This window comes from Rhinolophus ferrumequinum, chromosome 14 (genome assembly GCF_004115265.2).
Source record: "Rhinolophus ferrumequinum isolate MPI-CBG mRhiFer1 chromosome 14, mRhiFer1_v1.p, whole genome shotgun sequence".
Taxonomy (NCBI): Eukaryota; Metazoa; Chordata; class Mammalia; order Chiroptera; family Rhinolophidae; genus Rhinolophus; species Rhinolophus ferrumequinum.
Genome location: NC_046297.1, coordinates 9,931,446 through 9,954,686, shown reverse-complemented (window position 1 = coordinate 9,954,686; position 23,241 = coordinate 9,931,446). Strand labels below are relative to the sequence as shown.

Genomic DNA, 23,241 nt, shown 5'->3' with positions numbered 1-23,241 from the left:
CTCTCTTCACTGTAAACTACAGGGATGCTTCTCACTGTCCTATAGAGTGCTTTCCCCCTCTCCCCCAATATTTCATTTAATGTCAAAAATAATACCAGTATTTTTAATACTAAAATTTGCCTTCAACACATTTCTTTTTCAAAGTGTAAAACATTAAAATAATCAAATCTAAAACACTGAAATATCATTAAAACATAATTATGTAGAAGACTTTTATTTTTTTAAGGCTGGTGCAGCTCACAGTGGCTTATGGGGGGATTGAACCGGCAACCTTGGTGTTATTAGCACCATTCTCTAACCCCTGAGCTAACCGGCCACCCCATAGAAGACTTTTAATAAATTTAATGGAGGTATCTTTTAAAAAAAATACTTAATGCTCACCATTTCATAAGTAAATATTCTTTACACACAGGATGGTTGAGAAGCTCTATGCGGTTGTGTTGTACCATTGCCTGAGAAATAAGGACGGATCAAGAAAAATACAATCATATGAAACTACTGAATATAAACTTAAGATTTTTGTTTGCTGGTTTTATAATTTTCTTTGATATTATGAAAGTAAAAAGTGTTTATTTAAAAAAATTTGAAAACCCAAAAAATCCATCAAGGATATATTTTCTAAAAACACACAAGCTAGAGAGAACCATTTTATACAGAGGCAAGTATTTTATTTAGGTTGTCTCTTTCAGTTTCTCACTAGTTGAGCTAGCAGAAGCTTTTCATTCCTTCTGTTACAACTGGAAAGGACATTACAGATAAACGAGTGAGAGCTACACCCTTGGTCCTTCCTCGAAGACACTCAGGCTTATCTTTCTAGAAGGACATTAAATAGTAAAGTACACATGATAGTAGTTACATTAGCCTGTAGATTATAAGTTTTCATGAGTCGTTAGGAACTAATCGTATCTATTTCAAAATTAATTTTTAATTATTCAAGAACTACACAGAGGAAGTCATGTCAGCAAGATGGCGGAATGGGAAGTTCCAGACCCTCCTTCACCCAAGGGGACAGGAGACATCACCTTAGTAACAATATGTGGACCAACCGACTTTGTGAGAAATCCAGAAACCAGTTGAGAGGTTCCTGCAGCCCAGGTGAGCCTATAGCCAAGAACCAAATCAAAGATAGTAGGGAAATTCACGGCATTTACTCCCCACAGCCCGTCCCCAGCATAGAGCAGTGAGACCAAGAGAAAACGCCCAACTCCTGGCTTCTCCCTGAGAAGGGAAAGAGGATGGGACATAGGTCTAGTGTTCTAACTTCCCAGGGGGCTGTCCATGGAACTGGTTTCTGTCCATCCTGGATCTAAGTGCAGACAAGTCCATCTGGACTTTCAGACTTTTGTGCACAGTGATTTTCTATACCACACAAGCTATCCCTCCAGCAGATCCCCACTCAGCTCTCTCAGAACTAAGGCAAGACTGTTAGGTTATTAAGGCACGACTCAGTCATCTGCTGATATGTCACCCACTGAGCTGGTGTATTTCTTCAGGTGAGCATGTTTTATAGAAAGTATACTGTGTTTATATTCTACAGAGTCTGTTTCATTTTAAAGCTACAAAGATTTTATTTCCTCTTATTCTCATTATGGTGGTCGAGACAATCTTTCTGATATAGAAGTATTGCCTGTTCTTTAAATTGTAATGAAGAAAAACCCCACATACACCAACATTCTCTAAGTATAACTGTAATATAATTACTTTTAAGTCACTTGGGTATCTTCTCAGCCATAATAACAACTGCAAAACATAATATGCTTCAGCAGAGAGCAAGTGTGAGAGTCACTTGCCATCACCAGCCATATGGGCATGAAATCCACATGACTCTGCTTCCTTCACCCTCCAAGTACTCAGTAAGCCTTCCACATTTCACTTTAGGCGATGGTCACTACCATGGTCTGTACCAAAGGCCTGCACATAGGGAAATGAAGATTCTTAGTTGGGGTACACCAGCAGTGTCCAATGGAACTCTCTGAAATGATGGAAAGGTCCTGTATTTCTGCTGTTGAATATGAGAACCACAGAACACGTAGGCTCCTGAGTTCTAGAAATGCAGCTACTGCAAATGGATACATGAATTTTTAATTTTATTTAATGTTAATTCGTCACATGTGGCTCATGGTTCTCATATTAGATCCTAGACCACAATTTACAAATCCAACACTCAACTATGTTTTCTTTTGCACGTCCACAACTTTATTTGTTGTCAATATTTATGCAAGTCTGGGCTGCCATTCCCACGTGGCAACAATTTGTTGAAACTAGTAACCAATGTCCTTTTAGATGAGGAGCCCACTCATCTTACCTGTTTCTTCCACAGTTATTTGAGTTCGAGGAGACCCCTGGTTAAGACTGAACTAGATCATTTGCATGGCTTTAGTGCCTCATCCACTAGACCTGTAAAAGCACTCTGGAATAAGAACTGGTTTGGGATATTTGGGTCCATACTGTGCCTTTAGTGCCTCTTCTCAGATTGGGTTTACTCTTCCAGAAGGATCTAAGAGCTTCTGAAAGGTCAGAGTTCACTATAGAGAGCCCAGTGGTTGGCTGAACTTGGAAGCTATGAATGTCAACCCCTGCATTTTCCTCTGGCATGCACTGGAGGAAACTTTTGGAAACATATGTCTATATTTAGGTGGACGGCCTGGGTTGTCCATGGTTTACTGGATTCTGGGTTGGGGCAGGTTTAACATGACCATTAGGACCCTAGATACAGAGTGTGGAACTTTAAGGGGACCAAATTATAGCAATTGTAGAAAATGATTGCTTTCTTTACTAAAAAATAAAGGGTTGGGCCACATGGCAGACAGACATAAAACTATGACTCTGGAATTCTTTCCAGGCCCCTTCCGGAATTGTTGTACCAAAACATTACAGAACCATGTGGAAACTACCTGGATAATGAAAACACTGGACTTACATTGAGGGTTGTGAGAGGCTCATATGTAACCACATCCTCTGCAGACGTTTTTCTGGTGTATTCTAATGGCTCCTGAAGATATATGAAATTATACTCGATCTGTAGGAGATATATATATATTTTTAAATTACAGTCTAGGGTAGACCCCAAACGTGTTCTTGACAAGTCACATACACAAGCCTACAATTCTGCTGAAAATTAAATGACTCAAATAAAGTTGAGTCATGTCCTATGAAGAAAAGTAAAATGAGTTATTGCATCTTTGTTTCAAAAATAAATATCCCAAAAAGCTATTATTCGATTGATTTTTAACTCATAGTCATGGGAAAAGATGAATTCTCAAAAGATCACTTAGACCTTTTAGAACTTTATCTTCAGGCAGTACTATCCAAGAAAATAGAAAGACTATAAACAACCCTAAATTATGCTTTTAAGAACGATTACAATATTGGGGGAAACTGAGTATCTAAGGGCGAAATTCTCATAAGTAGATAATATAATAATACAGCAAATGAAGACAATAATTACCATTTTTTGAGATTGTGGAACTCTACCTTTTTAATGTTCTTTAAAGTATTAAAATAAACTTCAAATTATTATGGTAAAATAAACTTACGTGGTAGTCTTGGCAGGACTTTTCTTCTGTGGAAGGCATCATGCAAAAATCTAAAAGAACCTTTGGGAGAGGAAAAATGGCTAAATTAGGCAGGTGACTAGGAAGGAGACAGGATTTGACCCTATGTCCAAAAGAACACCCGAGCTCGCCCCTTCCTTTGCTTCTGGTACCTCAAAGGTAAACTATAATCCATGTCATTCAGTAGCAAAGTTTAAAAAAATAAAATGTTACAATTACCCCTGCATGCCTCAGAAATATTAAGTGATTCTGAAAAATACCGTATGCTTGAGAAGGGAATTGTGTTTACTAAAATTTGAGTAAGAAATATTGCGTTAGTTTTGCCTAAGATTTGATGTCTTGCTGGGCTTCTAGAGCATATCCAGATAAGTAAGGACTCCTTCACTCAGCATCTCACCCTAATCAGCTTGCAGCTGAGCTCTGGGGTCTTCCTTTGGCCAAGGTGCACTGTGCATGCTTGAGCCTGGAGTAAGTACTGTGTTTGCATCTGTACCTCTCTTGCTGAGCAGCGCTGACAAAGGATGCACCAGAGCCGTGTGCACAGGATGGTGGGAGAGAGGTATTACAAGGAGAAATACTAAATAAAGGTCCTCCAGAAGCCGAACAAAGGGCGAAAACAATGAAGGGTCCTTAGAGCCACCCGAGGATGTGTGGGGACAAATGTTCTTGTGGAGTCCCTGTCTATGCAATTTGTCACCCCAAATCTGTGTGACGGCACCTAGAAAGGTGGTCCAAATTCATGATCCCAAGAAAGAAATATTGCCCAGTCAGGCTGCTCATCTGGACACAAGGCCGCAGATGACGCCCAGAGTTCCTGGGGCATCTGGTCAATCCCACATGAAGGATGAAAGGGTGAAAGGTTGGACAGTACCCTGAAGGGGAGAATCAGGGAGCCGGGCCCCACTGGAGGGCACTGCTGGCCTGGCTGGACTCAACACCAGAGGGCCTTAAAAACTTCAGGGAAGTCTCTTTTGGTGACGAGGTAGCTGGTGACGTTATAGGTATCGTGAAAAGAAAGGCAAAACTCGTCAGTAGTTCTGTGCAAGGAGAGACAGGTCTGGTTGTTCAAGTTCGAGAGCTTTGGACTAATCAGCATAGGCAAATAAAGGATGGGGTGTGTGTGTGGCGCGGGGAGGAAGGTACAGGGGGCGCGGGTGTCTAAATTACTCAAATGTGTGAAGTGAGGCTAAATGAAGTTACCCTGTTTTTAAAATTTTTTCACAATACTAAAATACAAACTCATTACAGAAAACTAACTAGAAATTATATGGTAGCATAAAAAAGAGAAGAAAACCCAACCACAATCCTATAACCTGTGATCGTCTTTATTAACATGTTGGTATATCTTTTTCACTTCTTTTCTATATTTTCCGTATGTGGGTATTTTTAACATACACTTTTTACTAATAATAATGCTGCAGGAAACATCGTTGTTTATAAATCTGTCTGTCTCTCTGATTCTTCATTCAGACAGATGGGAACAACTGGAATTAGTGAGCAAGAAAGTCTGAGGCCATTTTCTTTCCCGAGTATTTATGTGCTCTCTGATGAAATGCATGCGCCTAAAATGCTAATCGATGCACTGGACCTGCTCCAACACCATTAGAGATTACAAAGAGAAAAATACACATGAAGCACTTAGCACATACTACGTGCCTGTTGAGTAAATAAAAACAGTTTTACTTGTGGCATAGTACTAATAACCACATACGCAGCATAAAAATAGTAGGATGTGTAACATGGGCCAAGCACTCGTCTAAATGCTATATATTTGACCTCTAACTTTTGTAATCACTTTGCAATGTCAGTATCAGCATCACTGCTGTAGAGATAACAAAAATAGAAAATGAAGCTCAGAGAAGTCAAAAAAGCAGCAGAGCAAGGGGCAGAGTCAGGACTAAGTCCCAGGGCCACCAGGCTCCAAATCTGGTCCTCGATTCTCAGTGTCACTATGTCTCACTGCCTCATCCTGTATTTGAATACATTTTTCCCTATGACTGACATTTGAAGTCATTCCCTTTTCTTGATGTCTGCCCCAGTCCTCAAATCTCAGCTTTCCCGGGCGGTCTTTTATCTGCGTCCTTTAGCTCTCACATGCTCCACAGTTTGTCGGCATTTCTCTAGTGGATGTCCGGTCATGTGCTGAGTTTACTCTCACACGGAGAATCACACATTCAGAGGCTCACAGAGACCAGGCAAGAAGTGTAAACGAATGAACTGTGCCAGCTTTAAGAGCTCTTCCCCATTCTTCTTGAAACATGGGCTCTCTGTAGGCTGCTTTTATCTTCACATTTTGGATAGAGGCATGTATCGAAAAATCTCTACTACGAGGAAAGCAATTGCACAAGAATGACAATACATGGCAACTAATACCAGGCTTTAGAGCTGGTATACAAAAGGAAGAGGTGGGCGTGCCAGATGGGCGGGTGCTTGCTCATCTGAAGGAAGGAGCTGCTACTCGCCCAGCAATTTCTGCCTTGTGAGAAGGTAGCCCACATCTTCTGATTTTTACAGGAAGCCAGATAATCCACATCCTTAAGGGAGCATCCTGGCTTTAAACGTTAACAACTAGTGCAAATTTGAAACAATAACATGCATTCCATTAAAAAGCACATCTGGAAGATTTATTGGTCCGGCAACCACCATTAGGAGTCTCTGCTCTAGACTTGGATTATTTGAAGAAAAAAAATCTGTTGCCCATCTTTTCCCATAGTTCACACAACAACTAACAGGCTCCTTCAATCCAAGTAGGTCGTTTTTCAATACTTGTAGGCTAACTTCCCCCATATCCTATAGAAAACTAGAAACTTTATTTTTGCAAATGGAAATTATTATTATTTAGGTTGTGATTACAATAAATCCTCACATTATATTATATGCCAAGCATATACCCAGAGGGATTTTTGTTTGGACAGCTTACTTTCATGCATTCAGGGAGGTATTCTACCATTTCCATGATCGGACATTTATTGCTTGGAGAATTATGATTAAAAACCTTAATACATTCTTCCCATCTGTAAAAAAAAAACAGACAAAGAAAAACAAACACAAGTCTTAATCCTTTTGTGCTCCACAACAACAAAGCTGCCAGTTGATATTCAAGATTATTCTTTAGGAGAAACCTGAAAATATTGCGTTCCGATGGAAAGCAATATTGGAACTACGATCAATTCGTTAACAGGGTCCTTGTCCGTTAATGGAAGTGAATGGGGGGCCAATTCTAGGATGGCTGGTATCATCACGGTTCCCTTTCTCTAATGCCTTCTAAAGAAGGTAGGCTTTTGCCTTTTATTCCTCCTGAAATCATGAAATTGTATGAGCTGCTCATGTTGGGTGGAGACACTCACATTCACATACGTATGTATGTAGCACGTGATATGGAACGTTTAATCCGTGTATACATCATGTATTGACTTAAACTACAAAATAACATGTGTCAAGTGCGTTAACAAGCATGAGCTCTACCAGCACATTGCAGGGTCTGCCTCGTTCTTCCTTGCCGTCCAGTTGGACAGGATGACATGATACGATACCAAGGAGGAACTAAATGAGATGATACGATACCAAGCAGGAAGGAAAGAAGAGCCCATTTACCGCCGCAAGCCTCTCTGTGTAACAGGAGACGAGTTCTAAAAACTACCCAGAGTAATTTTCTGTTAACCCAATCAGTCAAATCCATCTAGAATATCTGTGTAATCAGTAGAAAACTGGTTGCACAGGGGCATTGACTGCTGTTTCAAAACAAAGATCAGCAGGGCGAACTTGAAACTGCCCATGCTCAAAAACACGGGCTTGATCTGCCTTGAATCTGGGATGGTTCACCTGTGTCCACTACTGGGTGACACTGGGCCCGTGCACATATCTATCCGTGATCGTATAGGACAGTTTTTGCACACAAAGGGACAAACGACTCTCCAACTTCATCATTAAAACTCCTGGGAGGCTGATTCAAAAAGCCACCACCACAAAGGATCACGTGTTAAGGGAAATCCCATTAGATGGCACTAGTTACAACACGGATTTACCTGGAGAATGTGTTCACCAACATCCAGTTCTGGGGTTTCTGTCGGCAAGAGAGTATCAGGGAAGTCCAGGTAGGGCAGGGCGACGTTTGCTTGACTATGTCCCTGGGATTCGACACTAAACATGCTTGAGCCCCGAGTCTCACACGACAGCCACGAAGGCAGACTATGCTCCCAGGATTTAGAAATAGCAACTGAAGATCAGAGAGGCTATGCAGCACATCTGCCGTCGCCCCAAGAGTTCATTAAAAATTTTACGTCAACACCTGACACGTAAAAGATGTTGATTCGCTGAAACTTATCCTTTTTCTCTTTCCGTTTCCTCCCAGGTTGCGAATCATCCCTGGTGCCCGAGGACCCTCCATGACAGTGGACAGGAACCACAGCGTACCTTTTGCTCCTGATGGCTGTAAGAACCACCTCCTTCCTCTTATTATGAACCGCCATGTGCAGGAAGGAGGCCTGCTGCTTGTTGAGGACGATGTCAGCGTCGTAGCTCAGAAGGAGGGCGACAGCTTTGGCGTGGCCCTCTGTTGCAGCAAAGTGAAGCGCAGTGTTCTGTGGGAGAAAATAGAACACGAAAACCCAGGGACAGTTGCTGGTCGTCCTTTGGCTATTTTACTGCTTATGTTTGTCGAACTGCTTAAAAGAAGGTATGAACAGAACGAACTATTTACTGCCAAAATGCATAAAATTTAAAACTGGTGTTCAGAATCAAACTTCAAAATCATGAGCATATAGTTCTGACAGGCGTGTGGGTAGGATAGGGCTGGGGGAATCTGTGTGTGGATGTGTGAATCCCAAGGGGTTCATTTTCTTTGTTTTTGTAGTGAGATGATTCCACAAGGACCAAGGACACGCTTTCAAGGTAAGGATGCTGGCATGAACACAGAAGAAAATAGTTCTGGGAGAATTATCATTTAGTAGAGCAGTGGTGTCCAGATTTGGGGTTTTCACAGGCTTGTAAATTTTTAAAAATCAGAGCTTGCTATAAGGTAGCCAATCTTGAGTTTTGCCACATAAAGATATTTTAAAAAGGACTGACAGTTTTCTATTCCCAATATTTCATGAAAGACGTTACATTTCAATAGTTACCCTCCAAAAAAGGGGGAAGACCATCATGGCAAAATAAGGACTTCACATCAAATACACTCAGTTTTGTGAAGACTCATGCCTGCCCTCTCCGTTTTTCTTGGCTCACCAAGGAGTGGTGGCATTTTCTCGTCAGTCCACACAGGCATGTGGACTGGTCCCTGTCAGATGGAAGACATGTCCTCAACATGCCCTCACCCCCTGGCTGTTCTCCTCCTTCTGTTCTCCTTTCACACCTTCCTCACTCTATCTAAGGGTCTGCTATTATAGTAAGAACCCTATAAAAGTCTATGCACAGAGCAAGAAAGGAAGAGGGTGGCTAAGAAGGCAGCTTGCTTGCAATTTCTGAAGTTTCTTCTGTGCCAGGATTTGGGGTCGGTATGAGGAACATGATACCTACCCCTTCTTCGTCACGCTGATCTGTTGCGCACTTCAAATTCGTGTCAAGAATGACCTTCATGGTCTGAGTGTACCCGCCCAAGGAAGCATGATGCAAAGCAGTCCAGCCATTGTGGTCACTGCTCAAGAGAGAAGAAAAGGTGTGTGCATTCATTCACTTGATCGATGAAATGTGGGCCAGCCAGCCAACCCATTGGAAAGGTATGTCTTGTGACCAAAAAAAAAAAATAATAAAAAAATAAAAATGTATGTCTGCGTTCTAGCAACTAAATATTTAGGACACATTTATAACAAATGACCTAATTTCAAGCCTAATGGGCTTACGTGATCTACCTACAGTGTGATTCACACATATTTTGTAATTTAGCAGATGAAAATATAACAGTATATAAATACATTACCAAACACTTGGGGGTGGGTGAAACTAGAGTTAGCGTGTCTGTGTCATCCCTATGATTCTGAAGGCTGTAATCGACTTATACATACTATTTTAAATCTTGTTTTATTCTTTCATTGAGCATCGTAGCAAAAAATTTCCGTGATGGTGGTATCAGTCTTCATGGCCACTGGTTACTGATAGTAACGCGACAACCACAATAAATAATATCATTTCATAATACACGACTATATGATACTTAGCTTAGGGTCACTTATTCTTCTACGAGTTCGAGTCTGAGGAGATCTTTCCCCTTGAGCTCTCAAAGATGCTTCCTTAATCCCTTTGGGAATATGTTTGTCCTTTCTTACAGAAATTTAGGATTACCTTCAATGAAGTCTTGATATTTTCCCAAATTAGATATAGAAAAACAAAGCGGGAGGTCCTGACACAATTTAATTTCTGTGCTAGTGAGCAACTGTGTTGGGGTGCAAAAGCCAGCTCGCTATTTCAGTTAAGATGTAATTAAGCAAAAAGTCTCTGGCTGGGTCCACTGGGGTCTCCTCTGCAGGTCCTCCCTTGGAAGCAGGAAGGAACCGAGCAGAACATGCTGTTCCCACCTGCGTCACGATATTGCTGGGACCGGTGTCTGATAACAAAGTGTCAGTTTTGAACCTTAGACCAATTAGCTCTTTGCTCATTCACCTGGGGGAAATTAGGAGGTAGCGCCTCATATCTCTGTAAAACTTTTCTAGGTTTTCATTTTCCTTTTACAAAGATGTCATTTAATTATGCTACCTTTTTATTGCGCTTAATTATTTTAATTTGGTTTTGCTCCTTGTGTTAAAGTATAATGAAATTCAGGAATATTTGATATCTCATGTTGTAGCCTAAAAGGGTGCTTTTTAGGTCTACCATTCGTCAGACTGAATGAAAAGTAGAGTCTCTGTATTTGTATGGGGCGTGTGTGTATTTGTATGTGTGTGCGTGTACACACACATACAAATACACACACAGTTTTGTATCTGCATATAAAAGATGGTAGCATGATGAAGTAAAACATGAGGAACTATGTTTCAGAGCTTCTGGGAGCTACTCTGCATAAAGCCACTTCTTCTGTGACCCTAAACAAGGTCTTCAGCTCTGTTAATCTCCATGTCTTCATTCGTCAGTTGGCAATAATACTAAGTTCTCTTTCAATATTTGAGAAGTTGTATGTTTTGAGGAGTGAATCAGATGGATAAAAGTACTTAGTGAGATAGAAAGTTAGATACCGTAATTAAAACTTAAATAGAAAAACAGCCTGGAAAAATGGCTAGTTTAAAAGAATATCTAAATATTCCAGTGATGTACCCTCACCTGAGAAACAAGGCACCTCTTCTCAGGAGAAGCTGAACCACTTTGTCGTGGCCATTTTTTGCAGCCAGGTGGAGAGGGGTCATTCCATGAAGGTCACCTTCATTCAAAAGCCTCGTGTCACTCATGTCTTGCAGGAGCCTCTGGCAGGTATTGATACGCCCGTAACTTGAAAAATTGAGGTTTCATAGTTTTCAAAGCAAGTATTAAGCAGAAAGCAGACATGCTCATCTGTCACATAGACTGACCCTTACCTGGCTGCAAAATGTAGGGGTGATTTTTTATCTTTGCTTTTGGAATGAATGGACACATTAAAGTCAAGGAGGTTATTTACCGAGACAGGGACCCCCTGTCTGCATGCGTAATGGAGAGGGGTACACCCATCATTGTCTTCATCCATTACCAGCTCTTTAATATGTTGCATCTATGGGAAAAAATTAATATTCTAAGTATAATGCTGCTCTCATGCTCATCATAGAGTTTTCCTAACTAGTCTGCAGAATTGTATTTTCCAACAAGGGCCAATATGTCTACCTGGAGGGCAAAAATGTAAGTAACCTGAAGGGTTCTAAAGTAAAATAAATATGGACAATGGTGCTCTGACTCCCTATAACATCCGTTACCATAGTAAAGGCTCTGAGAACCCGTAAGAGTGGGAAATGCACTTAACATCTTTCACCTAGCGTTTTCCTAATGTATTTGACTAAGGACCACGTGGCCTCCACACCCCTCCCTTCGCTATTTTCCCCCCAAATAACAATGAAGAGCTGGATACTCATGTGTTCTGTTAGGTGAAAAGGATGAGGTGTTAAAATTAGGTTTACTTTATCTTTTGTCTGAATATTAAATAAAAAATTAATGCCAAATGAGCAGCTTTAGCCTATCCATAAGCATATTTTTATTTTTGTTTAAAATATTCAAATACATTTTTGATTCTTGATTAAAGATATTGACAATATTAAAATCTATTTATTATAAAAAATATGATGCACTTCAGATAACACCTAATAGTCACTCATTAAATATTATTTGCCGGATATAAATATGGAGATAAAATTTTCAACATGTCAACAAGTCAAGAATGGTGAGCAATTTTCTTAATGGATGATGGAGTATTGCTCATCCATGCGTGTGCTTGGCTTTTCCATTCACAGGCAACTCATAACGGTCAAAGAGGGAAGCAAAGCTGACTTATCCACACGGGGATATATGGGAACCCTTTGTAACTTGGAAAATTCAATCCCAGTGTAATTTATTATCATAATCATCACCACTATGTTGTAAATAAATATTCAAATATGGCATCTTTACTTTAAAATATTTTTTAAATTCTGGAATCAGCCTTCATAATAATAAAAATCACGAGAAAAATCACTTTACTCTCTGTTGAGCCCAGCTCATTTTATGGGACTCCATACAGATACATAGACATTACCTGCATAAACTCAGGTTGCAAATTTTTTAATCCATATGGTTGCTGTACAGTCAAATGCAAGAAATTACGTCCAAGATGATCTTTTATGTCTACATGGGCACCTAAAAAAACACGATATAAATATAACTTCTACTCATTTATTTAAAGCATGGCCAATGGTGGATTTTCAATTTAAGAAAATTTTAAAAATTTTACTTTAAACTCTGCCAACTATTAACTTACAGGAAACTATTTAGATAAGAAAACTAAATATATTTAAAAATGGGTTTACCTTTGTGTGTGTGTGTGTGTGTGTGTGTGTGTGTGTGTGTGTGTGTGTGTATAAAGGGAAAGAATATATGATTTATTACATTAATTAATACATGAGGTCTTACCTTTTAAAGCATAAAAAAAGATGGAAAGGTTAGATATCAAGAAAAAAGAGGTTCTTTGTTATCTTCACATCAGGTTAGTATCTAAAATGGGGCCACTTTTAGTACCCACATCACATAAAACTAACCTTTGAGAGAATGTAGATAAAATGTTCAGCAAAATGCCTGGGATGTAATAATTGCTTTATAAATGTTATCTATTACTGTTGTGAATTATCTTTTCAAGTATCGATCCCTTACTGACTGAACATGATTCTAGACACGGGAAGTATTCTATTTATGTTTGCATTTTATCACCTGGCCCAATGCCTGGCACAAAACAGATAATCAATGTTTAACCAAATTAAGTAGCAGTTCTAAAGGCTCTGCCTGGTCCCTCACGGTACCTTTAGAGAGGAGCAAATTTACAACATTCCAAGATGCAGAAGCAGTGGCCAGTAACAGAGGAGAGCGTCCTTCAGAGTCGGTGCTATTAATATCTGCTCCCTAAAATAAAACAAGCCATCAACAAACGCTTATGAGTAGATAAATAAGCTTACATATAACCTGTAAATAATATAAATACATTGGGAGACAGTGCCCATAATATCACTCAAGCATATGACTAACTACAGAACTGCTTGAAACTTCCCTATAAGTCATATGTTGTCACATCAGAAACGAAGGCATTCTTTCATAATTTCAAGAACAGAAGTTGTCTCACATGTCGTCTTTTGACTGACATCTGGCAATTTTGACTGACATCTGTGTTACTACCTACACCATAAAAATAAAATCCTTGATCTATAGCAGTAGTGGAGTTTCCAGTTTAAGAAAAGATTTTTAAATGTCCATGATAAAAAAAAAAAAATCTTCCAAATGTATCGCATACGTGACTTTAAAAACATTCACAAGACATCGTTCACTTTTAAAAAAATCTACTTTATCTGAAACTGATGAAATTAAATAATTGAATTGAAATAATTCAAATCATAAAGTGAAACTGTAGCCAAATATTTAAGAAAATTTGTATTTAAAAAAAACCACATCTTATGTGGTTAAATGAATAAGTCAATATTTACCATTACATGCTATGGTTATAATAGTTGATGTAACAAGAAACAAAGACTTTTATAAAGTTCATGGAAAAAAATTCTCTTTAGGACAGGTTAATAAAAATAGCTTCAACTCCGATTGTGGATGTCTCCCTGTTCTTTGAGTGCCCACTGAATACAGATGGTGCTGTCAGCAGTATCCCCTCTGAAAACACGATGGTGGTCGGTGAGGTTGTGCTACAGCTCCCTTGCCAGGTAACCACGCATGACAAAACTGTGGTATATTACCAGTCTTCCCAGGCTTCTTCTATGTAAATATCAAATACCCAAAGTTGCTATTGACAACAAACACATGTTCAATACTACAAATGGCACTGCATTCATTGCTGATATGGTGGGACTTAAATGTCCCACATTTATCCATACAGAGGGTTTATTCAAATTTGACTCAATAGCCAACTGATTTCCCTTCTTAGAATGAAAATGATCTCATACTTTCACTTGTAAACAAACATCCCTGGACAATATTTTTAATTCTGAAGAAGGGTCAGTGAGTCGCCCGGCCTAACACTCCTGGAACCGGGTCACACAAGACCTTTCCTTGCCATATACCCACCCACTTCCCACATGGAACACACTGATATGGGCACCAAAAGTACACTATGGTGTTTGTAACTTGATGGTAATGAAGTTTGGCCATTATATTCATACACCATACACTCTATGTGCAAAAATGTGTCCGTCATCTTTTCTGTAAACTTTTCTGCTGATAAGCAAGAAACAAATTTTGTTAACTTTTGAAAATTCACGTTATGTAATTAAGTGACTTTCAACTGTAATCATAATGGAAGAAAAATTTGTCAAAGGAATAGTTACCACTGAAATTAAGTATTCTGCTAGTTCATGGTGATCAAATAATGAGGCCCTGCAAAAAAGAATGATAAGCATGTTAACGTACTATTGATACAAACATATAAAGTAAAGCTACTATATTCAGAAAGTCAATTTCAATGATCACATAATAGCGTGATAAAACGCTAAAGAATTTAGAACCTTTCAAAATCTGTAACTGATTCTGATTAGGGTAATCGTAATAGAAAAACATCAAATGCATCACAATATTTTCTTCCTCATCTTTTAGTAAACCTGCTGTCTCCATGTTCTGAAGTGAGTAGTAACATCTTTCCTAAGGGTTTAAAATGAAAGATTTAACGGAACTGATTGTCATTACCAGTTGACCATGGAGAATAGCAATAGGGGCACGCAAGGTGCGCCTAAAATTCATCTGCAGGGTTCAAAATTCCCTTTGGCAAAAGTCAACAAGGCAGAGTTAGCTCTCCTAAGGTTTTATGAAGCTAAAAATAAAATATGGGGAGAATTGAAGTCATTTTGGTATTCTCTCATATCCAGTCATAAGGATAATGTTAATAAAGCAAATAAAAAGTTTTCGATCTATTATATTAAAGTGTCCTCGTAACAAATGTTAATACTAATGATTTAAAACTTTGTTTCCTATTGCAAAGCTTATGTCTTTACTCCATTCAAGAATATGTCAGCTCTTTTTAGCCCTTTGTATATAAATCTTGGAATCAGCTTGCTAATATTCACCCCGAATTCACACGAGGTTGTATTGTATTTAAATTATATTAAATGCATTTAGTAATTTTAGGAAAGAAACAATGACATTAAGGCTCCATTTGATTTGTTCTTATCTCTCCCTAGATAAGAGCTTTGCTACTCAAGGTGTGGGCTGCAAATCAACAACACTGGTACCACCTGGGAGTCCGTCAGCAGTGCAAGTACTCAATAGCGCTGGACGCTGAGGCTTGGAGAGACTGAAGGATTTGCCAAGGTTACACAGTCAGGTAGGGCTGGAACCCCATTCCCCCGACTCCAAAACTCACTGTTTCAGCCAGAACAGGGTCCTGAGGTCTTTGCACTACCCAAGTAACCAAAGGAATTCTCGCCCAAAGAGCAAACTTTCCTTTGAAGCCAATATAAACTCCAAATGTCTCTTGTTATCAGATGGTCATTCCAGGGTCCTAGATCAGTATTAGGTTTATCAGAATTAGACTAAAACTGATCTAAGACATCTTCGGCCAGTCCAACTTGAGTATGTCCAGCTAGAGTTGTCAGCAAGCTAAGGATACGTACGGGTCAGGTAGATGGATCTATTTTTTCTGAAATAATTCCTTCTTATGCATAGTCACATATTAAAGCTCTGTTCTACATGGACGCATTTTAACTATATCCAGATAATTGCGTTTCTAAATTGGCTAAATCTTGGAATCACTTAAAGAGTTTTAAAAATTCCTGATACCCTATCCAAAGACTCTAACGTAATTTGAGATATGAACCTGCCTGGGATTTTTAAGTTGCTCATATGATTCTCACGTGCAGCAGTGTGAGAATCTCCAGTCTAGAGGTTAGTCTGTCTATTGAGTTTTTGTTTTATTTCAAAGGATATCTTTTTTTTTTTTTTTCATTTCTAGGGTTTCTACCTGGATCTTTCTCATGTAACAATCTTTGACTCATAAATGCAAATTTGTTTCTTACAATCTTTTATCTTCATCTATTCATTTTTACAGAACTGATTATCCATTCCTTTAAATTTCTGAAAGTCTTTAAGATCCTTATTATTTTTCAGATTACCCTTTTATTTCTATTTCCATGGCTGTAAAGTAGCCTTTTGTTGATTTTGTTGTCTTTCGTAAGTGTTCCTTTATGCTATGAAATTTTGGTTTGCAAACTCATCCTAAGTGCACGTTCCTTCGAGTTCCTTCCTATCCAGGCATATCCCATTGGCGTGATGGTTTGCCATTGCGTACGTTCATTCCGCCACCTCGTCGATTTACACCCAGGTCTTATGTTGGTAGCTAGAGTTTCTTTTTCCCTGAGGGATACCGTAGATTTCCAATAGGTATATGTCGGCTCCCTTCGGCCATTCCACGCTGCCAGCATGCTCACAGCTGAGTGAGTATGTGTGTGTGTGTGTGTGTGTGTGTGTGTGTGTGTCAGGGACAGAGAGACAGACAGAAGGCTCATCTCAGCCACCTGTCACTCACACCAGAAGCACTTTAGTCCTTGCCTCTCCAAAGGAATTGAATTCTCTGTCTACACTGCCTGTTTCCTGTCCTAGCAGCGTCAGATGCTTTTTTTCTCTGATGTGTATTTCTGTTAAACTCTACAGAAATATTTATCTTGTTTGGGGCTTGGGTATCATTTGCTAAAGCAGTATGTTTTGAAAACATTTATAATTATGGGAGTGGCAGAAAGAGGAATAGGGTGGGAAAAGCGGAACATCCGTATATATCTGCTCTGTTATCTTGTCCAAAAATGAGGCTAAGACCCACAGATTAGAAAAGGAATGGAAAGCCATGTCTGTTGACTTCCTGAGCATGTAGACAGTTAATCCCAAGCCTGGATCCAAGGGGCTAAGAATTGACCTAAAATACGCCATGGGAGATCTTATTCCATGAAAATCTTAAGAATGTTACTTAACATTCTACTGTGATTCCAGAGGAGCTGTAGTTCACAGCTGACCCATAGGACCTTGGTTATCTGTTCTTTTCTTTTGAACTGCAGAATCTCTGCTGTCCAAGTGCTTCTTGTAGGGGATAATTTAACACCTGAAAACCAAACTCTGTGCACAGACGGGAAGCAGGAAACTTGCCTGTGAAGCAGCGTCTCCTCATTTCCGTCCCTGGCATTCACGATGTCACTGCTCCCAGAATAGGAAGATATCATCAATTTGACAATCTCAGTGGCTCCCTGGGTGGCAGCAAAATGAAGGGCTGTGCACTTCCCATTCTGTAAAGAGTCAGGATACTAGAATCAATGTCTAAGCCCCATTTAAGGATATAACATAAACTCAGCTGTGAGGTTTTTTCTTCCCAGGTCAACAAAATCAAGGAATATGGAATTTACGATGACTAGTAATCAGTTTCATCCACTGAAAAGAATCAGGATAAAAGTCCTAGCTCGCAATTCCGCTTGCCTGCCATGTGACAGCGCTTGACAGCTCTGACAGGACTTCTGTCTTGAGCAGTATCATTATCTTTCCTGGATCTGTGTTTGTGTTTGTCATTGTTTTCAGTAGCTCTCACACTTCTTAATATAGACTGATATTGGGGATATTCTCTTGTCCTGCTTCTGTATGCACAGCAGGAAATATCTATTTCAATCTAAGAAACTACAGAAGCGCTATAAAGCATTTTGGAAAATAATTTATGGCAATTCTAAAATAAAAATCTCCTGTACATTAATTACCTCTATCAGTTCCAACTGTGCACCATTGTCTAGGCACATTTTAATCATTTCCAAGTCACCACTTTGAACTGCCATGTGGAGAGGACTGGATTTCCCATTATTCACAAAGTTAATATGAGCTTGTCTGTTATATCCATTTTCTTCACCTTGAGAAGAAAATAAAATTCAAAGTAACAAAGATTATAAATAAATAAATAAGAGGAATTGATTTTTTTAAAAAAGGAAAGCCCGTGTATAAATTCTATTAAATATTTTTCAAATTAACAGCATCTGCCAGTCTAGGCTTCTTTACAGCATATAATATAGGAAAGACTCTACTCACCAAACTTTAATATTATTTCCATGCATTTTTTGGCACCTGAAAAGGCAGCCTGGTGAACAGGAAAACATCCCCATTTGTTTGATTTACACGGCTTAGCTCCCTTATTTAACTGGAAGGAAAGAAAGAACAACAACAAAAATGTCAACTGACACAAGTTTAGCCCCACATCGCAAGGATGGACAAAAATTTATATACGTCTCCCAGATCACGTCACTATTCTGTGCCTATGTAAAACTAGAGAAGAGCTTCAAATGATGTGAAATCTAGGTAAGACGGTAATTTTGGAACTAGGCTAAGGTTCTTGAACTAGAGACCTTTTATTTTTTCCAACAATGTAGACAGAAAAACATCAATCTTGACACCCCAGAAACCCAATAAACTAAACCCATTTTTCAATGGGATTAATGAGATATTTTATAAACATTAACATGACTCCTCCTACACCCATTTTCAATTCCTTGTACAAATAAAGTAACACTATGTCCCAGATTCTTCTCCTTTTATTTATGTACAATTAAGAAAGAATGAGGCCAGTCCTGTGGTTAACTATGAAAATCAGGTATTTTCGTGAATGCATGTTCTCTACTCAAAGATGTTAGAAGAACTGAGTCATATATTACCTTGATCACTGAGTGACTCATTTTCAACTATCGTTTTCTGTAGAGCATTGGACTTCAGTTTTGTTTTAGGTACCTTTTATTGTCACTAAAGAAAAGATTATGAAGCAGCAGAAAAGTGTGAAGAAGCAAATATTACCTGTAATGTCACCTCCTAGGGATAGCACTGCTTTACGTTTCAGAAGACAATAATGTATTTTTTGTGTTCTTTCTTTGCAAAGGTAATTGGTATGTGTATACTGTGTGACCATACTGTTCAAAAAAGTTTTTCCTTAACAATATTCTTTAAAAATCTGATTTTATCAAGTACATAATCCATTTTGGGGTATACAAAACTTTATGCAATGAATCTTATTAATTGAACTTCAGTTTTTTGTTTTATTTTCAGTTTCCTCCCTGTGATATATATATATATATATATATATATATATATAATACCACTGATGTGAAGTCAATGCTCACTTTCATTATCTCCTGGGGATGTAGTCCAAGAATTGGAATCAGTGAGTAAAAAGTATTCACATCCACAGTGAATGAAATTCCCCAACTCATCAAAATTTGTCTAACACTGCAGAGCAACAAGGTTTTTTTATCCTTCCGATATAAGACGTGAAAACAGTATCTCATTGTTTTAACAGGTTTCTCTTTGATTAAAGAAATTAGTTAAACTTTAAGTGCCCCTCACCAATCTTCTATGGAGTGTCATCTTACAGATTTGTAAGAATACTTTATAGATAAACTTGTGTCCATTTAAAGTTAATAAATATATAGACGTAATCATATGCTTTGCCTGCTCAGGCTAATTGATGGGTTATAATCCAACATTGAACTATCTGTATATTCTCTGCATAAAGCCAACACGTATTTTGCATTATTCTTCTAATTATTTTGATGAATTAATTGCTAATATTTTTAAGATTTTGCATCTGTATTTATTTATATGGTGAAATTCATCTACATGTTTCTTTTGGGGGGAGCTCTCATGTTTTGAAATTATTATTACATTTGCTTCATAAAATTAATCTGGATGTTTTCACTGTTTTTCTTGTGCTATGAGAAGGGGACCTAAAATGGAAATATTTTTCTTAAAAGTTTGAAAGAACTTGTACAATCTATAAGAGCATGTAATATTAGCTGACTCCATTACCTAGAGCCAGCTAGTATTAACATTTTATGGTTTCCTATAGGTCTTTCCTTTTTTTAGTTAATTTTAAAATTTTAATTACTTTCGGCTATTAATCCCTTAAAAAAGGATTTTCAAATTTTTTAAGATATAATTGTGCATACTGATGTTTTGTCATTTAAAAATTACCATCATTTCCAGGTAAATCCCTTTGTTATTTCTAATTGTGTTTAGTTATGTGTGCTTTATCTTCTTCTGATTTAGTTTGACTTGCCATTGTTTTTTGTCTATTTCATTATCTTTTTCAAAGAAATAACTCTTAGTTTATCAAATAATTCCAAAAATTTTTTTTCAACTTTATTATTTATTTATTCCAATTTTCTTTTGGTTTATTTGAGGCTCTTTTCTAAATTCTTGGTTTGAATGTTAGTTAATTTATTCTTATTCTCTTTGTGATCCAATCATGACAACTTATAAGAACATCCATTTTTCTCTAAGACATCTGGTAAATATGTTAGAACATATTTGTAAATGTAAAATAGTGAGAGATTTTAAAATTCTTTTATTTCATTTTCATATTGTCTGGGAAGGTGGGGAGGGAAAAACAAGTGGTAAAAGCATAGAACGTGGCTTGAATAACATACAAGCGATTAAGTAATATTTGAGAGAATGCTATTGACTGGAATTCTAGCATCACATGCAGAAGGGGCGTTGCGTGGAACAGGAGTCAGGCATGTAGATAGGTGTGCCCAGAGCTCTACCCCAGGAAGTGTCACCACAGAAAGAAGGCTGGCCTGCTTTTAGGACTGTGGTTAAGGCCTTACCCATTATTGTCACACAGGGCTCCCTTGGTGAGAACCCATGGCAATCATTTCTTCTCATCTTGGCGCCATGAACAGCTATGTTTCTCTTGGCTTTTATTTCACGGGCCCAACAATAAGTCTGCAATTGACTGTATTGAGCTTTCCTTTGACTTATCCAGAAGCTCAGAGTCAAATGTGTGATCCGTGTTTATTCACATACAGGCTATTATACTGTAGTTTTTATTCTTGCCCGACCACCATCTTCACCTTAATTTTTCCTGTCGATATCTTCTGTTCACTTTGACCTTCTCACATTTTCTTTAATGCTTCCCTGTTAGGGTTCTGTAAGCGATCTCAGATCCATTTCAGATCTAAGGGCTGTGTTCATACACAAAAACGTAGAACTTTTTTATGACATATTCTCTACATTTCATATTTGCCGAAGAAGAGAAACTAAGAGCTGTAAATAATGATGATTCATATTGTCACAACGAATTCCCTTTCACAATGAAAAGGGAAAGAAGACAGAAAAAAATATGATTAAAATACAAACCAACATCTGCAGTGCCTCACTATTATCTTTGGAGCACGCGATTATCACAGCTGTATTTCCATTTTCTCCTTCCAAATTAATATTCGTACTGCTGTGCTCAATCAAGACCTATACAAAAGAGGGGAACAACTGTCAAAGGTTAACCTGCAGGTTTCCACTCGATTATAAACTCTCCAATGTCAGGGACCAAAACCTTATTTATCTTTTTTCACCCCTCTCCCACACAATCTGGCACAAAACCTTGCTCACAGCGGGTACTACATACATTTCTCAAATACATGGAATAATGGTGATGTCTGTATCCCATCAGTTAGGGCGATGTGGAGTTGTGGAACTGGACATAGAATAAGAATTGCAGATACTAGTTAACGGAGCTCGCTTGATATTTCTCACGTGTATTAAGTGAGCTATGTTAACTAGTATCTTCAAGAAAAAATCTGTGGAGCATCTGGAATGTGTGGGTTTGGGAGGTAGAAGGGAGGGAAAGAAGGGAGAGAGGGAGAAAGGAAGGGAGGTAGGAAGGGGGAGAGGATGAAGAGAGGACAGAGGGAAGGAGGAAGAAATTTTTTTTTTCTCCCTCTAGTCATTTTTTTTCCCACCTAGATAACAAGTATTTAGGGAAATGTCAATTAAAAGTCCGTTTTCTTCAATGGGGAAAACAGAGTTTCAGGTAATACTGGTATAGTTTAACTCAATTAATTCAGACTTAGTCCGGAACAGAAACTTTTTCTGTGATGTAAGAAGTTAGCATTCCTGATAAAATGGTTAGGCAATTTTTCTGAGGGAATTGAACCCCCTCAACCTGGTTGAGTTCCAGCTGATTATTGTCCAAGAACCTACAGATCTTTAACCCGTCTTTATTTTATAGTAAATCTAATAATTATCTCACATAAGTGAGAAATCACGAGAGAAATCTTTGACTTGGCCTACTGCAGCCTTGTCTCTTGCTGCGTCTATGATAAAACTCTATGTGCTTATAATTAAATTGTTTAAAAAAGAATTTATTAACACAAGCTATTTCCTAAACATCTTGCCTTAAAAAAAAAAAAAAAGGCATAAACCTCCTACCAGAGCCTCCTGTTAATGGAATGTGTGCTAATGTGTCAGCAAATGAACTAAGCTTACTAATTGGCTCTGCTCATGAAAGAAAACTAAAGTGAGATTTTAGTGTATAAGACAGATAGGGGAATTATTGATGGACGAAGGGAAATGAGAACCCCGGGGTCATTTGATGGACATGAGTGACTTCACATTCTGTTCTGAAACTCTGCATTCACATGTAAAGGAACCCACTCAAGTCTGGAAGCAGAGATTTTTATCTTTGCACTCTTAGAACCATAGATCATAGATGTGTAGCATATATTAGCTTAGTCATTGCTATATTCCCATAAGCACAGTCTTTCCAAATGCTGCGTCAAATTGCATGTGGCAGGGGTCCCGGGGAGAACAACTAACCTGTGAACCCGCTTCAAATTCAGCCATAACCAGGCAAGTCTGGAGGTTCTCAGGTGAGGCCTCCAGAGGTCCCTTTGGTGAGAATCCCAGAAGCCTCATGGGAGGGTCAAGCCACTGGATACTTTGGGGTTAAGCCCCAAGGACTAAGGCCTGCGGGCCACTGAGGAACAAGGCCACCTCCTAAGGACCAAGCCAGTGTGCCCCAGGGAACGCTGCACATACCACAGGAACTGGAGGTGACCCACGGGTAACAACTTCTTATTTACAACTATATTTGCAGCGGTGGAAGATGTGGAGAAAGGCTGGCAGACCAGACCATGGAAAAGCATTCTAAATTAGCCAGAACTGGTGCGGTAAAGGTCTGACCCACGGGCATCGCTGGGAGAGGCAGGTCTGGAGGAAAGCTGTTTGCAAGCACACAGAGGGACACTCCAGAACTCCTCGCCTTCTGCTGTTCATC

The 23,241-nt window shown here is 38.7% G+C and overlaps 1 protein-coding gene across 2 annotated transcripts in view; it reads right to left on the bottom strand.

Annotated features, from left to right (window-relative positions):
• Positions 1-23,241, bottom strand: part of TRPA1 (transient receptor potential cation channel subfamily A member 1) — a 47,063-nt gene that overhangs the window by 11,757 nt on the left and 12,065 nt on the right. For both annotated transcript variants that reach the window (XM_033126388.1, XM_033126389.1), the window contains exons 4-18: positions 21,327-21,434; positions 18,231-18,339; positions 17,909-18,054; positions 17,313-17,449; positions 14,516-14,564; positions 12,992-13,091; positions 12,235-12,335; positions 11,054-11,223; positions 10,803-10,967; positions 9,069-9,186; positions 7,968-8,134; positions 6,475-6,568; positions 3,537-3,596; positions 2,921-3,019; positions 382-452 (exon numbers count right to left, since the gene is read on the bottom strand). In XM_033126388.1, coding sequence (XP_032982279.1) covers positions 382-452; positions 2,921-3,019; positions 3,537-3,596; positions 6,475-6,568; positions 7,968-8,134; positions 9,069-9,186; positions 10,803-10,967; positions 11,054-11,223; positions 12,235-12,335; positions 12,992-13,091; positions 14,516-14,564; positions 17,313-17,449; positions 17,909-18,054; positions 18,231-18,339; positions 21,327-21,434 — 1,694 coding nt within the window. The remainder of the gene's footprint in view (positions 1-381; positions 453-2,920; positions 3,020-3,536; positions 3,597-6,474; positions 6,569-7,967; positions 8,135-9,068; positions 9,187-10,802; positions 10,968-11,053; positions 11,224-12,234; positions 12,336-12,991; positions 13,092-14,515; positions 14,565-17,312; positions 17,450-17,908; positions 18,055-18,230; positions 18,340-21,326; positions 21,435-23,241) is intronic.